At 43.8% G+C, this 18038-nt stretch overlaps 1 protein-coding gene across 1 annotated transcript in view; it reads left to right on the forward strand.

Moving 5' to 3' along the window:
- The window catches only part of LOC137147961 (SITS-binding protein-like), a 48867-nt gene extending 44956 nt beyond the window's left edge, over positions 1-3911 (forward strand). The window contains exon 10 of the mRNA XM_067540375.1: positions 3738-3911. Coding sequence (XP_067396476.1) covers positions 3738-3911 — 174 coding nt within the window. The remainder of the gene's footprint in view (positions 1-3737) is intronic.
- The last annotated feature ends 14127 nt before the right edge of the window (positions 3912-18038 follow it).

Consider the following 18038-nt stretch of genomic DNA (forward strand, 5'->3'; position numbering starts at 1 on the left):
CTCAACATGAATGTTAATGACATTTGTTCCATTTTTCATGATAAACTGACTGAGATACTGGAAGAAAAAATCTTTCACTCTGCCCATGTGGCTGTTGATCCAGCAGCTGGCAGGGTAACACCAGTGCAGGGTTTTGGGGTTTTTTTAAGTGTACTTTTGTGTGAGTATTTCACAAGCCTAAAAATGTCATCACAAAAGAGTTCCGGCTTTTATTTAGTATGTATGGTCACTTCATCTATGAGTGGCCTCTTATAGCATGTTAATTGTTCTTAATAGTGTTATTTTTTCTCATTAGAATCTTTCTCTTTTATTCCCCCTTGCTTTTTCAGTCCTTCCTAAGCGGCACGTAGATATAGTAACATTTAAATTTGAATAAAAACCATGTTTCTAGTGGGTTCAATATTATGAATAACTAGCTGGCTCTTCACTAGAAAAGGCAAGGCATTTTTTGTAAAACTTATAATGTAGGTTCCTGAAATCCTCTTCTAAATTTCTGAAGAGAAATAATTTCTCAGTAATAAATGTTTTCAGGAGTTTGGAACTTGTCATTTATTTTTCAGAAGGAAAAAAAGACATTAGGACGCATCCATCAACTAAAGTTTTTAACCTTTTTAATAACTGTTCTTTCCCCATAAATTTAAAAAAAAAAAAAAGCTTTAAAGTTCTCTGGAAACTGTGGATTGCCACGAAGAAGCCATACTGGAGAGGCTGATTTGGGCTATTTTTAGAGGACACAACATTATGCCAGATCTCAGAATAAGAATCAATTAATCAGGGGTTTACCCTTTTAGCTTTTTTTTTATCCAAAGTAATCATCCACACAAAAAGGCATTAAGCTGGGCCTTTTAAAGGAATGTAAGGAAGTTAGGTGTCTAAATTCCATAAAGACTGTCTTCACTGCACAGTTAACCTGGGGTCTTACCCAGGTTTTAGCTCAAACACCCCTACTGTCTACACAGAAAAACCTCTGACCCAAGTTTGGGGGTGCTTTAAGTCTAGTCTAGTTTACACAGCTGGGGTTATGAGTTAGAGCCCAAGCTCCACTTTAAGTTGAACTCACCGCTTTGCACTGAAGTGCTTGATCGTCCTCCAATGCCCTTCCCACAATTCCCCCAAAGGACAGACAGGTTCTCTTACAATTGACACACTATACTGGGAAAGAATCCTAAAGCATCTCAACCCAAAGACCCATGGTATATGCCCCAGACACACACAGGTGAATGCAGAACAGTGAGCACACAGTAGTGTGGGTTGGGCTCTGCTGTGCACACAATCACCTGGGCTAGGCTAACTCGTGTGCCAGTCACCTCATTTAACTATGCAGTGAAGATATGGACAGAATGTCAGTGGAAGCTGGGAGCTTTATCTCTCTGAAGCTCTTTTGCAAACCCCAGTTTCATTTTCTCCTGAGCCATTACAGAAAAAGATAGAGACTCACACTGAGTCCAAAGAATAATCAACCAGTGTTAATTCGCTACTATATAAGTACAGCTACCAACCAAGCAATTTTCCAGATAAACCATGCAGCCTGCACCACTACAGACTAATTGTAGCAGTTTAAGATCAGCTCTTTTGCATAGAGAAAAGAAGAGATCAGAAAATGAGCTGGGGGAAAGTCACATACTAAGCAATTGTGGCAAAAGGAAGCAGTGTAGAGTAGTATCCATTATGTAAAATATATTATACACATTTTTAATTGATACCTAGATATCTAAAAGACTTGGTGCCTTAGTAATACCTACTATAGATTAGACTCAACAATCACCTAGCAATTAAAGAGGCACACATTGGTGCAGGGTGCAATTTAGTTTGGTCTTGGCCATTAATTGTGAGCTAAATGCTCCTAGCTTAGCATAGAGCAGCCTTTCTTGCAGGATTACCAGGCCTCCTGGGCTTGATCCAAAGCCCATTGGAATCAATGGGAGTTCTCCTCCCATCCAAATTGACATGCTTGTTCCTAATTAAAATAAAAGATTCTGCTTTTTTATTATTATGCAGGAAATATATAAAGTGATAATAAATAACAAAAGCTAAGACACTGAGCAAACCTTGAGCCAGATCCTCAGTGCGGGAGCTGGAACCAGGGAGAAATTCCAAGCTCTGCCACAGACTGTGTGTGTGACCCTAAACAAGTAATTTAATCTCCTAGTCATAGAGTCAGAGTTTAAGGCCTTAAGGGACCCGCTAGATCAGCTAGTCTCTTTGTGTTTCATTTTCTCATCTGTGAAATGGAATTATAATATCCCCTTTCTCTCAGTTTATCTGTCTTGTCTGTTTAGGGTGCAAGCTCTTCAGGGTCAGGGGCTGTTAAGAGCCCCATGTAAAGAACTGCATACCAGAAACCATTTGCAGTGTGTGCTAACTTTTATTTTTCCTGGAAAACCTACGAGCAATGCTGCATATTACTGAGTGCAGTCTACTGGCACCTTATCCATTAACTATCTACTAGAGCTGGCTGAAAATGGGAATTTCCATTTAGTGGGAAATTTCACATTTTTGAAAAAAAAAATTATTCTGAATTGGAACAAAAAGTATAAAGTGTGAAGTTTCCTATGAAACAAAAATTTTCAAAAAATTCCAGGGAGCCAGGCAGTCTGGGGAGCTGGTCAACCCAACCGCCCATCAGATGGGAGCACAGGAGCCTGGGAAGTCTGGCAGTCCAGCCATGCATCAGGCAGACACCTCAAGGAGCCGATCACCTGGGGTGGGGAGCTAGTGATTCTGGGATTCCAGGGAGCCTGTGAGTTTCTCCATCCAGCCAGCATGTGGGCTGGCAGAAAACCAAGCAGGCTGGCTGGTTTCTGTCAAAAGTTTAGACAGAATTGACGCCTTCCTGAAGAACATTTGGACTCCGTCAAATCAGCATTTTCCAGTGGAAAACTTCCGTTGGAAAATTTTCAACCTGCTCTATTATCTACATGTGTACAGACATCTCTTTTGTAGAACACTCATGTAAAACAGACTATCCCTTGACACGGGGGAGCTCTGCTGTTGGGTGGGGCCTCTACGTGTGACAGTGAAGTTATGTCTACACTGCACACCATTGGCAGCGGCTAGTAGGGTATGTGTAGCTACATATAGCAGTGAAAATCAGGCTGCATCCATACCATGGTGTGTAGCTACCTGTAACAAGGCTGTGGCAGAGGGGAGGCAGCAGGAAACGACACTGCTAAAAACAACAATGTAGACTGGGGAGGCACTGCTTGGGTGTGTAGAGAGCCATGTAGGGTACATACCCTAAAGTTCTGGCTTGTCTTTACTCACCTAAGCAGTGCCTCAGTATCTACACTGCTATTTATTACCAGTACTAGGGGTGAGTGTAGTGTATGTACTCTGTGTGCTGCCATCAGGACTATGAAGTGTAGACACCCTAATATAAACAATGATGATAATCCAGTTTAAATGATGGCCACTGTGTAATCTGGTTTTATTAATCATGGTCTAATCTGAAAACACCTTCACAATGGATTTGCTTTGGCTGAAGGGGTGAGATGGTGCTAAGCAATCTCTTGCTCTGCCAGGTCTGTATGAGAAATGTCTGGGGGCCAAATTTTGGCCTTGTGATAGTGGCTGCAACTCATTCAGAATTTATGTAAGACTGTACAGATTTCCATTCAGTTGCACTAATTTGAATCTGGCTCTTGATTTGGTTAGATTTGCTGCAGTGAATTCTACATAGCCCTGCTGAATGCTGTGCTGCCTTTTTTTTTTTAATGTTATTTATTTTTTAAATGCAGGTACTGATTGCTCCCATAACAGAACAAGGGCGAGTTCAGAGAGACATCTACCTGCCTGGGGAAGGCCACAAATGGATGGACACCAACACCGCCCAGGTGTTTGATGGAGGAACTTTAATCAGGAACTACTCAGTCAGTCTCATGGAGGTGCCAGTTTTTGTAAAGGCCTCCTAGATTCCAGGCTGTCCCAATTGTCAAAAGATTCACCTATGTCTCAGAAGAGCTATGCTGACAAGACATGCTCTCTTCCTTTTCAGCCATTTGCACTTTTCCAGGAACTCTTTTTTTTATACAAGTCTTTATCTTTTACTGTGATTTGCTACCATTCTAAAATAGTGAAATACTGCAGGAGCTTTGGTACAAAAAAATACACCCATGTGCACATGCAGCACATCTACTGAGATCAGCCAAATTCATCTGACTCAACCCTGTGTGTTCTCTACCAGGAACATCTCTGATTAACTGGTAGTGAAAGAGAAACACCCTCAAAGTCATAGGGTAATGAGAAAAGCAGATGGATTCAATGTCTACTGGAAATATTCCTGTTTGGGGGGGAAAAAATCATTTGAGCAAAGAGGACGTTCTAACAGAGCCAGGTACGGACAGAGAGCAGGACTGGCTGCCTTGAAAAGAAACAGTCTCGGCTGACCAGGTCTGACTGCCAGCAGAAGTCTTAGTGAAACAGGATTACATTATCACTACCTCTACAGACCGCAACTTTTAGTTTGGGAAAACTGCAGCATCCAGTTCTGGATCTTGTGTCAATATCTCTATTTTTTGTCTAGGAAAAAGTTAGTCTTATTATTAAACAAAACTTGCAGAAAGGAGAGGGCAGAACGAGAAAGCTGTTCTGTGAGGTACCTGCAGGGCTCAAATGTGAGACGTCTTCTCCATTTCTCATGGATGATTATTTGTGTTGTGTGGTGTTAGAGACTATCCTGTCTGCTGCCTTCTGCCCCTGCTTTCTCACCTCAGAGTGCCCCCCTCCCATGGCTTCGGAATACCCCAAATCTGAAATCAGCCTTTGTTTATTTTTGGAAATAAGCAGCCTATTTGAAGCACATGGATGTGAGTATTATGCAGCAGCTGGGACTCACTGAGCTGTGGATGTTCTAGGATGGCATTGGCAGCACTTTGGACATTCGAAAGGTTCTAGGAGGCCGAAAAGACAAGATTATTCTCTGTAAAACTAGGCCCTCAGCAACACATCAGTTCTTAGTAGCTGATAAGATACTGCAGAGACTGGACATACATTTAGAAGTGGTGTTAGTAGGGGACTATTAGCCCCTTACTGAAACTTAGTGAGTCTTTTTGGTTGACATCTCAGCACCAAAAGACAGGGGAAGAGTCAATAAGAAATCAGGACCCTGACATGGACAGTCCCCAGGGCCAGTGGGGAGAGGCCAATGCTCTAGGTCATCCTGATTGACAGGTAGACAGGCCAATGAAGGAGCCAGGAGAGCAGGGGGCAGTGTCTATTCTCCATGTGAGCTTGGGCTGCCTGAGCAGAGACTGAATGAGGCCAAGGAAAGGAGAAAGCAGCCAGCGGCTGGAGGTGAGAGAAGTAGCCCAGGCCAGGGAGCTGAGCTAAGCTGACTCAACCCACAGCAGCAGAACCAGTGAGGCCTGAGGAGCACCTCAGAGAGCCGAGCTGAGCCACAGCCACCCTGAGGCAAAGTGGGGCTGGAGCTGGAGCCGGAGCTGGGTGTGGTGAGCAGCTCAGGAGAGCGAGGGGAACCCTGGGCAGGGCTCAGCACAGGGAGATGCCACCAGCCAAAAGGCCGCACAGGCCAGACTGGGAGGGGGATCGTGACCCCCGACAGGGGGGCCGACACTGGAATCTGGGGCATGTAGCCACTGTCAGAGAAAGTGTCTGACTCTGCATCCCTGCAGCACAGCCAGGGCCTGGGCTGAAGGCCTGGGATGTGTGAGAAACAGACTGTGAACGTCCCTTACACCCCAGAGACTGTGTGTGGGGTGTCTGTGCCCTGGGTGGCACTGGGTGTTTTCCTTTAACCTTTGTCTCTTTTTTTTTTTTAGTTGATAGCTGTTTAATAAATTGTATTCGCTTTGAACTGTATGCAATGATTAGTGGGTCAGGGAAGCGTCTAGTGCAGAGAGAGGGCAGGGGCTTGGGTGTCCCCACTCTGGGGGCTAAGTGCCCACAACAAGGTTGGGGGTTGAGACCCCAGGAATCCTGGGCCCAGCCTTGTTGGGGTTACAGGGACTCCACCACACAGGAGAGTGGAAAGGGAGCCCTCGACGTCAGGCAGGCCTCTGGGTAAAGGGAGTGGGAGAAAAGGACTCAGATCCTTTCGCTAGCCAACTCCACTGGGATAGTGTATGAGCCAGGAAAGTTTCCCACAATAGCAGGACCATTTCCCTGCTTACATTAGCATAGCTGGAGGGAAGGAACAGCTTCCAAGTGAATTCAAATGCCCTTACCAAGGGGTGCATACATATAGGAGAGAGAGGCAGGCTCAGATTTTCGGTGCTAAAATTGTAAATGGTACAGTTTCTTTGTGTTTTGTATCTCCCATGACAAGGACCCAAGGTCACTCGTGGCAAATGTCTTACTGCTTTGCCACACCCCTTGGAATATATGGGCCATATCCTTAGCTAGTGTGAACCAGCATTGCTCTATTGATGTCAGTCGACCTAAGCCAATTTATACCAGTGGAGGATCTGTCCTGTTGCCTTCCTTTTTTCCTGGTAGGTCAGGAACCACTCAGAACTTTCCTAATTTTAACAAAAGTATCGAGGACTTTCTGGAGTGTGAAGGGAGCACAAGGGCAGTGTCAAAATGCAGGATACCACAGGGGGCCAAGGGCAGTGTATGGCAGGGGGAGCCATGTGTGCCACTCAAGGAAGGGGCTCACATTGACCACAGCGTGGACAGGAGGTTGCTGTGGTTCAGTGTGCAAATTCAGCATGAAAACAACTTGTGCATTGTAGGAGACAGAAGAGGCTGGGAAAGAAGAGAGGCTTCTTTGTGCTGCTCTAACAGCATTGAATGGCTTTTTAAATGGAGTCCAAACAGAATAGAATAGATTTCAGCTGTCGCCCTGAGACTGAGCTCATAACTCGGTGTGGTCCCCTCCAGCTGTTCAATCTCATCAGCAATTTACATGAAACAAACTGATCCTGCAGGCACCATCCAAGTATCCACATCACACCTTCGTTTGTTCATAAAACAGGAATATGCTTCAGCCTGCCCCCACGGGACCTCTCAATATTCCCCTCCCCCATTGTGCTTATCCAGCACTGGCCTCCTCTCTGTCCCTCCATACTCTCTATGTGAGAGCCTTTTTCTTTCTTCTGCAGCTCCTGCCAGCTGGAAGAACCTTGGTGTGTCTCACTGCCTGATCAACGCTCTGTCTCTTTTCAAACCCCAGCTGTAAATGTCTCTGGCCTCTGCATGGTTCCTCACTCATGCAACTATTGTATATTGTTTAACGCTGCACTTGTACAATTTACAATAACTTTGTAAAGCCTTTTAGGGCAAAGTTGGTATGAAATAAAGTTGTGTTGTTAATTAAAAAAAACTAAAATACACATCCAACATAACTGGTTCCCTATGGGCACTATTAGCAAATGTACCCCATTCATTATAGCCCTCTGTGCCCCTCTAGTGGTGGCTGGGCTACATACAGAGTTTGATGAAACTGCTACAGCCCTGAGTAATGGAGCTGGGTCTTTGAATTCACGCAGTAGAGACTCGTGTTAAAATACAGTAGTCACTGGTTCAGTCCCTGCTGCCAATGATCCACCCAGAGGTGTGGCATTACACAACAGGCCAAACTTTCGAGGTGCCTGGAAGTGACCGCACAGCCCTAGCAGTGGTCTTGCTGACTTGGGCACATTGGCAGGGGAGAAACTTGTACTGCTTCCCGTCCTGTATCTGTGCTAGAGAAAGTCTCCAGGGCTCTTAATCCAGCACTTTTCACCATTTGTTGAATTTTCCCCTCCAATTGCTTCTTTTGGTACAAATGAAATTCTGCATGGTTGACCATCCATAATCCAGTGAGCAAAACCGATTTTTTGCATGCAGAGTAAGTACTTATAAGGAATCGTATTATGCATTCACCTTGGATTATGGATCTAAAGGGTCTGCTATAGCAAATGCTAGAAAAGAGCAGCTGACACTGCATAGAAAAATTGGAAAAACCACCTACTTAGAAGCAGATCTCCTATGATATCTGAGACTGTTGTTGTTTTATTTTCTTTTAAACATTAGGACCAATATGAAAATGGAAACTTTATTGCTCAAGTTCATCTGCTCTTGCTGCTTCTCCCACTGGTGTAGGCACAATGCCAGATTCCCAGCTGCTATCAATTGGTGAAGCCAGTGGAGCTGTGTTGATTGGATTCCACGCTGTCAGATTCAGATTCAAAGTTCATTCCCTAGCAAACAGCAATGGGGTTACCAGCAGAAGAGGATGACCTCAGGTGAGTGGGAGGCAGCATGTTTTATTAAAAGCTATACCTCAAACTTTAGTGATATATGAATGTATTTGTTGTGATGCTGTCAGATTTCCAGCTGCCCCCCATTTCCCCTAAGAGTCTGTACACTTTATTTCTGTAATAACATAGAACCTTCAGAAATTAAATGAAATCACAGAACTCCAGAGTTTTGTTGCCATAGGGTTTGAAATCAAACCCTTCAGGTGCCAGGAATTCCAGTTAGCATTACTGGTTTTAGGAACCACAAAATTATATGACTGCAGCCATCCTGTCCACAGTTGTGAAGGAGCCCTTCCTGGAAAGAGTGCTTAAGAGGTTGGCTATTCACAGAGATGTCTCACAGAGTGTTAAAATAAGGAGGAGTGGCAGCTCCTCTCTAGTGAAAGGCATGGGAGAGCTCCCCCTAATCTCCCTGGCTGGGTAAGTGACAGTCCCCACAGCTCCCACTTCTCTTTGGCAGACGCTGTGAGTGTTCCCCACCTTCTGCTCAAATCTACTTTATCCTTTGGCCGGCCTTTCCAATTTGGGCCAGAGCAGCTGGTTTTGTGTTTTCATAGCATGGATCACATTTTAATACAGAGATTGCCTCTCTCCCATCCCCAATCTTGCAGACAGCACTGCCCCTTGATGATCGCATAACACCAGAGTACCAACAACAGCCATTACTTACATGGAAAATTTAATCCATTAAGAGAGTGATTATGTAATCTAGTATCTTTTAATGTGAATTAGCAGCAAGAAATAAGGAGCAGAATTGGCCCCAGGTGACCTGCCAGTTTTCCACAGCCCACTAGTAAGTGCTCCATGAAGCACAATGTGGGAGCCTGTGAGCTGGATCACACCAGCTTTCCTGGCCCTTTTCCCCAGGTGGTGCAGAGGTCTGTGAATACTGGGTAATCTCACATACTGTTCAATGTATATACTACAATACTTTTGTTTCCTTTGCTTTTGTAGCTTTACATTAGCCCATTAACAGTCCCTGAATATAACCTATGGCTCAATATAGGGAAAGGTGTTGTTCTTAGTGTACTTCATTCTGTGATCATACTATGTGCATTAAGGAGGTGCTTTTAAGGTTGGAAAGTATCGGAAAGGTAGACAGACAGGAGAGTGTACCATCCACAATAATGGACCAGCTCATTAGTAATTCACCCTTTTGTGGAAGGGGATGACATTTTTCTAGCCCTAAATCAGTGCAGAATCTGCAGAGCTGTTCTCCTTAAAAGCAGTCATGATAATAATAAAAGATTATTCACATGGCCACTTTCTCCTGCAGTCTGAGCAGCTCTCATTTCATTAAAAGAGCTTGACACAGTCTTTTGTGTGACAGTGACATGCAGCATAACTTGTCAATGCAGAGCCTGTCAATACAGAGCCCAGTTTCAGCACTCTTTCCCCTTAAACAGAAAAGTTGATCCTCAGGGCTGCATGTCTTAGGTTTCAGTGCTGCAAGCAAGAAACATTCTTACTGGATAAAATATGATCTTCCAGGACACAGAGAGTCAGCGTGAGGATCAGGTTTGATTCACCTATTTGAGCTGAAATTTATTCTGACAAGCTGGATCTAAATTTGAATGAGACCCAAATACTTCTACATTTAGTCACCCACACAGAAGATGAGTGTGTGTATCCTTTCCTGAAAGTCTGACTTCTGATTAAGTACCTTCAAATCCCAGACAAAGCAAATGCAACTCTCCAAATTGTCCCAAAAATCAACTCCCTAAATTATCTTGGAAGAAAAGAGGTGGGCAACAGGCAATGCTGCCTTTGATGTCCTTGGCCTTTTAAAAAAAACACTACTAAAGTCATTTATTTTCTATTCCCCCTTACCCCAGCAGATTTAACAGCCAGCTGAATGTTAAAAAAGGGAGCCCTGGCCAAACAAATGGTAGAGTGATTATCCCTTTAAGACTGGCAGAGTGTGAATGCATTTTCTTGTGAAAAATGAAGTCCAGAGCCTTGCAGTGCACCTCACCTTCCCCTTATGAGCATTGCAGACAGCTTCAGCTGGATTTTTAGCCTGTAAGAGAAGCAATGGCTCCAGGTTTAATGTATAATTTCATCTAGCACATCTGAGGCTTTCAAAATTGTTTGAGCACTTTCATTTTATATTCCCAGGGGACCATCTGAGTAATTTGCCTTTGCTTTGATGAGGCTCTGCTGATTATGGTATTCAAGACTGAAAGACAGGAAATGACACTTCTAAGGACAAGAAAGCTGGACACTGTGAGGCTGATTCTCTGATGCCCTCTGCACCTTCTGCAGCCATTTGCTTCCATACAAGGTGGATGTAAAACACTACTCAGAATGGTAACAAGTTACAGCCGCTTTGCACTGGTGTTAATGACAGCACAAGGGGCAGGGCAATGAAGAATCAGGCCCTATATTTTTAAGAAAGTCCTACCCAAGTGGTTACAGTTATGAATAGGAACTGGGGGAACTAATAGAGATGTCTGCACTGCATCTGGAAGGGATCTGTGTGATAGACTTGTATTAGCAGGACTCTCGCTAGCACACTAGAAATAGCTGTGTACATATTACAGCTTGGGCTACAGCTCAGCTTCAGAGCCCATCCTCCAGCCCAAGCCGCAAAGTCAAAGCAATGTCCACATAGCAATTTATAGTGCTCTACACAAGTCTGTGGACCCAGGCCGGGAAGCTCACTCCCAGGTGCAGTGTGGACATACCCTGTTTTTTTATTATAGGGCAGTATGATATATTATTTAACAAAATCGCTATATTTCCACCTCCTTTTCAGGCCGGATTCAAAGATTTTAAGGCCAGATGAGACCATTATCACCATCAAATCTAGCTTCCTGCATAACTCAGGCCGTAGAATGTCCACAGTAATTCCTGCTTTCATAGAATCATAGAATATTAGAGTTGGAGGGGTCCTCAGGAGGTCATCTAGTCAACCCCCTGCTCAAAGCAGGACTAACCTCAGCTATATCATCCCAGCCAGGGCTTTGTCAACTCTCAACTTAAAAACCTTTAAAGATGGAGTTTCCACCACCTCCCTAGGTAACCCATTCCACTGCTTCACCACCCTCCTAGTGAAAAACTTTTTCCTAATGTCCAACCTAGACCTCCCCAACTGCAATTTGAGACCGTTGCTCCTTGTTCTGTCATCTGCCACCACCGAGAACAGCATAGCCCCATCCTCCCTGGAACCCCCTTTCAGGTAGTTAAAGGCTGCTATCAAATCCCCCCTCATTCTTCTCTTTTGCAGACTAAACAAGCGCAGTTTCCTTAGTCTCTCCTCATAAGTCCTGTGCTCCAGCCCCCTAATCATTTTTGTTGCCCTCCGCTGTACTCTCTCTCCAACTTGTCTACATCCTTTTTGTAGTGGGGGGCCCAAAACTGGACACAATACTCTAAATGTGGCCTTACCAATGCTGAATAGAGGGGAATAATCACTTCCCGTGACCTGCTGGCAATGCTCCACCTAATGCAGCCCAATATGCTATTAGCCTTCTTGACAACCAGGGCACACTGCTGACTCATATCCAGCTTTTTATCCACTGTTACCCCCAGGTCCTTTTCTGCAGAACTGCTGCCTAGCTCATCGGTCCCCAGTCTATAGCTGTGCATGGGATTCTTCCTCCCTAAGTGGAGGACTCTGCACTTTTCTTTGCTGAACCTCATTAGATTTCTTTTGGCCCAATCCTCCAGTTTGTTTGGGTCCTTCTGTATCCTATCCCTACCTTCCAGGGTATCTACCACTCCCCCCAGCTTAGTGTCATCCGCAAACTTGCTGAGGGTGCAATCTACCCCATCTTCCAGATCATTAATGAAGATGTTGAACAAAACCGGCCCCAGGACCGACCCCTGAGGCACTCTGCTTGTGACCAGCTGCCAGCTAGACATGGAGCCATTGATCACTACTCGTTGAGCCCTATGCTCTAGCCAGTTCTCTATCCATTTTATAGTCCATTCATCCAACCCATACTTCTTTAACTTGCTGATAAGAATACTGTGAGAGACAGTATCAAAAGCTTTGCTAAAGTCAAGGTATATCACATCCACTGCCTTCCCTACATCCACAGAGCCAGTCACCTCATCATAGAAAGCAATCAGGTTGGTCAGGCATGACTTTCCCTTGGTGAATCCGTGTTGACTGTTCCTGATCACCTTCCTCTCTTCCAAGTGCCTTAAAATGGATTCCTTGAGGACCTGCTCCATGATTTTTCCAGGGATTGAAGTGAGGCTGACCGGTCTGTAGTTCCCTGGATCCTCTTTCCTCCCATTTTTGAAGATGGGCACTATATTTGCTTTTTTCCAATCCTCAGGGACCTTCCCCTGTTGCCACGAGCTTTCAAAGATAATAGCCAATGGCTCTGAAATCTCCTCAGCCAACTCCCTCAGCATCCTCAGGTGCATTGCATCCGGCCCCATGGACTTGTGTATGTTCAATCCTTCTAAATAGTCTTGGACCTGTTCCTTCAGCACTGTGGGATGTTCGCCTCCTTCCCATTCTGTGCCACCCAGTACAGTAGTCTGGGAGCTGATCTTGTCTGTGAAGACAGAGGCAAAAAAGGCATTGAGTACCTCAGCTTTCTCCACATCCTCTGTCACTAGGTTGCCTCCCTCATTCTCTAAGGGGCCCACACTTTCCCTAATCTTCCTCTTTTTGGCAACATACATGTAGAAACCCTTCTTGTTCCCCTTCACGTCCCTTGCTAGCTGCAACTCCAATTGTGCTTTGGCCTTCCTGTTTTCATTCCTGTATGTTCGAGCAGTGTTTTTATAATCCTCCCTAGTCATCTGACCAAGCTTCCACTTCTAGTAAGCTCCTTTTTTGTGTTTAAGCTCACCAAAGACTTCTTTGATACTGATAAGTTGAGTTTGAGCTAGTGCGTATCTTTTAGAAAGATATCTGGTCTTGATCTAACAGTCTCCAATGATGGAGAATCCACCCTATTCCTCAGTAAGTTGTTCCAAGGGCTAATTATCCTCACCTTTAAAAAGTGTGCCTTATTTCCATTATTTATTTGTTTCGTTTCAATTTCTAGCCACTGGATCTTTTTATGCCATTATCTGCATCAGAAATTATTGGAGGCAGGATACTGGAGTAGATGAACCAGTGGCCTGCTCCAGTTAGGATGTGTTTCATGCACAGGATTTGCCTATCAAGGGATATGTAATACCATCATCTGCTGTGAGCATATTATTAATACATTTTATAACTTGTGGCACAGTAGGATATTAAAGAACATACTTGCAGTCATCAAAACGTTAATGAAATATTTACTAATGTAAAATTAATTTAAAGAGTTAGCCCAGTTTCGTTTGTGTCTTTCAGTGTCACACTCTTTAATGTGGTATTCAAGTAAATTTCCATAATCAACATCAGCACAGAACAGGCACTAACATTTCCTTTTCCTAAATCAGTTCCTGGAACCAATGCTTTTGTGATAATCACGTGACCTGGTTTGCTTATGCTGCCTTTTAAATAATGAGATTCTATCTTTTTATAGCAACATAGATGTTGTGTTTTCCAGATGGTTGCCCATTTAGCCAAGTTTCCCATCTGATAGACTTGCTATGTGCATGTCACCTCTGCACAGATTTGAGATTGACCTTCATGGGCGAGGCTCCCTGTGTGAAATCCTGACTGCATTGAAGTCAATGGGAGTTTCATTTGTTGACTTCAGTGGGGACAGAATTTCACCCCATGTACATGAGCCACCTTATATTCTGTGCCAAGTTAACCCTACATTCTTCCACAAGGAGTTTTCTGTGATGCTACAGTGTGGTAGACTGGAAATTCTGCAACACTCTCTCAAATTTACTATGTTTTGTATAATGCCTGTCATCATGGAGGCCTCTGAGTCCTAATATAATATATATAATATAAGACCCTGGTTCAGGAAAGAATTACAGTGTTGCCAACTCTCATGCTTTTATCACCAGTCTCATGATAACTGATGTGTTGTTTTTTAAAGCCCTAGCTCCTGGAGTCATGTGAATACATGAAAACCCCAGCTTACATTAAAATAAAAGTAAGTTTCTAGCCCTTATGATTGGCAGAAAAGCATGAAAATATGACAAGTGTACCCTAAAGGCTCAAAAACCAGAAGGCCAAAAAACAAAACAAAACAAACAAATCTCATAATTTTTATAAATATTATTTCACCAGTATCTTGTCCTCTGGGTTTTGTACATTTGTGCTTTGTTGATTTAGATTGTGGTGGTTTAATCACTGTGACACTTCTGTGCCTAGGGTAGCCACCTGAAAATGCCAAGGTCAGGGCAGGCTGTAAAAGGAGAGCAGATTCTCCCAGCACTGGTGGGTGACACTGAAGTCAGGCTTCCCAACCAACCACAAACAGTGCTTCTGATTCCCCACACTGGTTATCAAGAAGCCATATACAAATAAACACAGCCCCCTTTACTGCATTTCAGTCTCTGGCTCCCAATCAGCCACTAGGTCCAGTAAAGAGACCAGTTATTTAAAATCTATGCTTTTTACCAAAAAGATTCCCCCTGACCTCCAAGGGTCAGCCACAGTACCAGATCAATATAAGTTTGGATCTTACCCAAAATACCACACTGCCAGCCAATCCTTTAGTAACTAAAGCTAAAGATTAATTATAAAAAGAAAGGAACAAACAATAAGAGAAATGTTAAAGGATTAAAGCAATCAGACACATACAGTTGATTTGAAAGTCCATATATATCAGGTTTCTAGAAGAATTGTGAAGTTTGCAGGCTTGTATAGTCCCTCTGGTATATATCCAGTACCTGGATGGGTCTCAGTCTTTTGTTTCACAGCTTCAGTTGCAGATGACTTGATCCAGAGGTAGGTAGGTAGGTGGCTGAAGCTGAACAGGATTGAAGACAAAATGGATCCCATGCACTTGCTTTTTACGTCCTCTGGCACTTGCCATGCTGCTTGTGGAATTTCACAGGAACCAAAATGGAGTCCAGAGCCACATGAGCAAGTCCTGATGACTCATCAGGTATATCCCTGGCTTCTCCCCCATCCCCCCAGGCCCCTTGCATCTGTGAATTTCTTAATGGGCCATCAAACAGGCTTTTGTTCTGCAGCCATCCTGTCTGGGGTGTGACCCAGACAGCACAATTTGAAATACAGATCTATCAAACATATCCATATCTTCCATTACACATATAACACATGAGCATAAACATTGTCATCTTACTTAGCACATTATAGCCTTTCTAACAGTACCTGATATGGCCTGTCTCACATGAATCAGTATGATTTTGACCTATTGATGTTAAATAATATAGTAAATCTCTCTACCCCCTCCCCCCTCAATCCAGCCAGCGTGACAATCACAGGAAGACTTTATTCAATTTTAGGATAAGTCAGCAGCTAAGTGTTGTATCCCCGGTTCCCAGTGAATCTAGTTGACACACGGATCAGTATTAAAAAACTTTAGAAGTTGTTCTATTGATATAGCCTGCTGGGCTAGTGATTTGCATAGAAGTTCCTAAAATGCCTTTCCCTAGCATGACCCAGTTCTTTTGTATAAATTCTAGTGAGGGTGACTTGTTTGAAATTGAAAGACTAGATTGTTTCTTAAGGCTCAATTCAGTAGATGAGAAGCTGCCAACGTGGCCCAAAGGAATGGTGGAGAAAGTATGGGCAGGGATGCCTGAGGGTTTTGAGGTTCTCTACTTTCTCTAGAGCTTAGCAGATTTCAAAAAAGGACTGAACATTTCTATGGGTAACAAGAATATTCAGAGTTACAATCGTGAGGATTTAAAAAGAAAAGCAGAAGTTTTGGAAGGGATATAAACCTTCGTGCTTCAGCTTATGAGCCAATCTTTAACTAGTGAGGGTTAGGACGGATATTTCCTGGTGGGCAGATTATCCCATAATGACCTACTGCAGAATTGCTGCAGCTGGTGCTGGCTGCTGTCAGACTCAGGGTACTAGAATAGATGGACCTCAGGTCTAATGCGCTGTGTTGTGATATGAGCTCAACGGCAGCAATGGGTGCACAGTAGTTTTCAGAATCGTGCACTAAATTTTGGCTTCTCAGAAGTAGTATTGACCAGCTTGATCCAGGTGTTCACATTTCACCTGTGTGAGGCAAACCCACAGCCAAATCAGGGATGCTTACTCAGATGCCAGGACTCACCTCTCCCACAGAGCCACAGTGGGTTGTCATTCAGGGAGCTGCACTGACTTACCCCTCTAAGAGAGCCTGCGGTGATTCAGCCCTCAGGCATATGGCAGCAGCCTATCTCTGAGTGGAGCCTGGGTCAGATGACCCCCAAGTTCAGGTATTCCTCTAATCCTGCCAGAGGTGCAGGTTAGTCTGTGAAACAGCATTATGCAACCAGGAACCCTCCTGCTGCTTTGTAGTGTGACATACTCACTAGACTCCTAGCCCAGACTGCTCTTGGTCTGGTTGATGTTCCTATTCTGACCTTGTTCCAGCCCTGTTGCTGACCTGCTCCAGCCCTGTATCTGCCTCCTGACCCTCCCAGGTCCTGAGACTCTGACCACCCAGCTCCTCACTTTGGCCTGCATCTGCGGTTGGCTATGATACTGATTTGGCTTCTCTATGGACTCAGATCTTGGTTCTGACTCCAGCCAGTCCATGGGAACCATTTCCAATATTGCCCTCGAACCTATGTCCATTGTTGACCTCTGCTTCTACTTCTAGTCCTGACTACCTGGAACCAGCACCTGACTTTCTGAAAAAGAAAGAAGGGCTTTTATCCCACACCACCTTAAGGGTAGTGGGTGAGAAGGGAGGGAGAAGTGAATCTGAGGGCTTCTCATGGAGTACACTGTGCAGTGGGAGGAAGGGATAGTCCAAAAGTATAAAATAAGATATTTTCTAATGGCCTCAGAAATGAGAGTGGAATCAGGCACCATGTGTCCCCTCTGAAATTAGAGAGACTTTTATTCTGTCCTCACTAGAGCTAGCTAGCTATTCCAGGGCACTTGCAGAAGGACCTTTGGATCTCATCTGGCTAAAATGTAGGTGTTTTTAAAGGCTTTTGAGTCAAAGGCTTGAAGTTTTGTGCTCTCCTATTTTAAATAATTCTCTCAAATTCTGTATGAGCCTTGGAACCTCCCAGTCCCATGTCAGTGAGGTCTCATTCTCTTTTAGTTCTCCCACATCTACTGCTAATGGTGAAGGAATGTGTCTTGTCACCAGGGAAGTTTTTTGACAAGTATACCATCCACTCCATTGTCCATCAGATAATGTGATGTGAGACACACAAAAGCCTCCTGACTTGGATTGTCACTACAAAATAGCCATGCAAAATGTTGTGCTATAGAAACCTTAAAAATCTGGCACCAGAGTGTCCTGGTTCTTATGTGATAATGAAACTGGGAGGAACAAACAGGATTCTACTTAAAAAGAGATTATTTTTCTTGTAAAACATCCTCCTTTGGGGAAGGGAAAGGTGTCAATGAAATAAGAGTGATTAGGACCAGATCCTGCTTTACACCAGAATGAATCCAGAATGATGGTATTGAAGTCCATTGGAGTTACTCACCAGCATATGTGAAAGCAGGATCTGGCCCAGTGTACAGCTAATTCAATACACTCAGATTCAGCCCTCAGTTACATGGTAAACTGTGAGATTGTGTGCAAGTAACGGACAGTAAATTTAGGGTAAAATTTTCTAAGTCCCATTTTCAGAGTAATGTAAACATGTGGGAGCCTAAGCCTATTGAAAGTTGATGGGATTTAGGCTCCTAAGTGCCTAAGTCACTTTTGAAAATTTTACCCATGGTCCTCTTTATGTAAAAAAGCTGTATTTAAAAAAAAGAACAATTCAGACAGATAGAAGGAAATTACTCAAGACAAAAGGAAAAGCTAACTTGATTCCTTTCTTAGGAGT

Source organism: Emydura macquarii, unplaced genomic scaffold, assembly GCF_026122565.2.
Source record: "Emydura macquarii macquarii isolate MOO-44397 ecotype Brisbane River unplaced genomic scaffold, CSIRO-AGI_Emac_v2 contig_587, whole genome shotgun sequence".
Lineage (NCBI taxonomy): Eukaryota > Metazoa > Chordata > Testudines > Chelidae > Emydura > Emydura macquarii.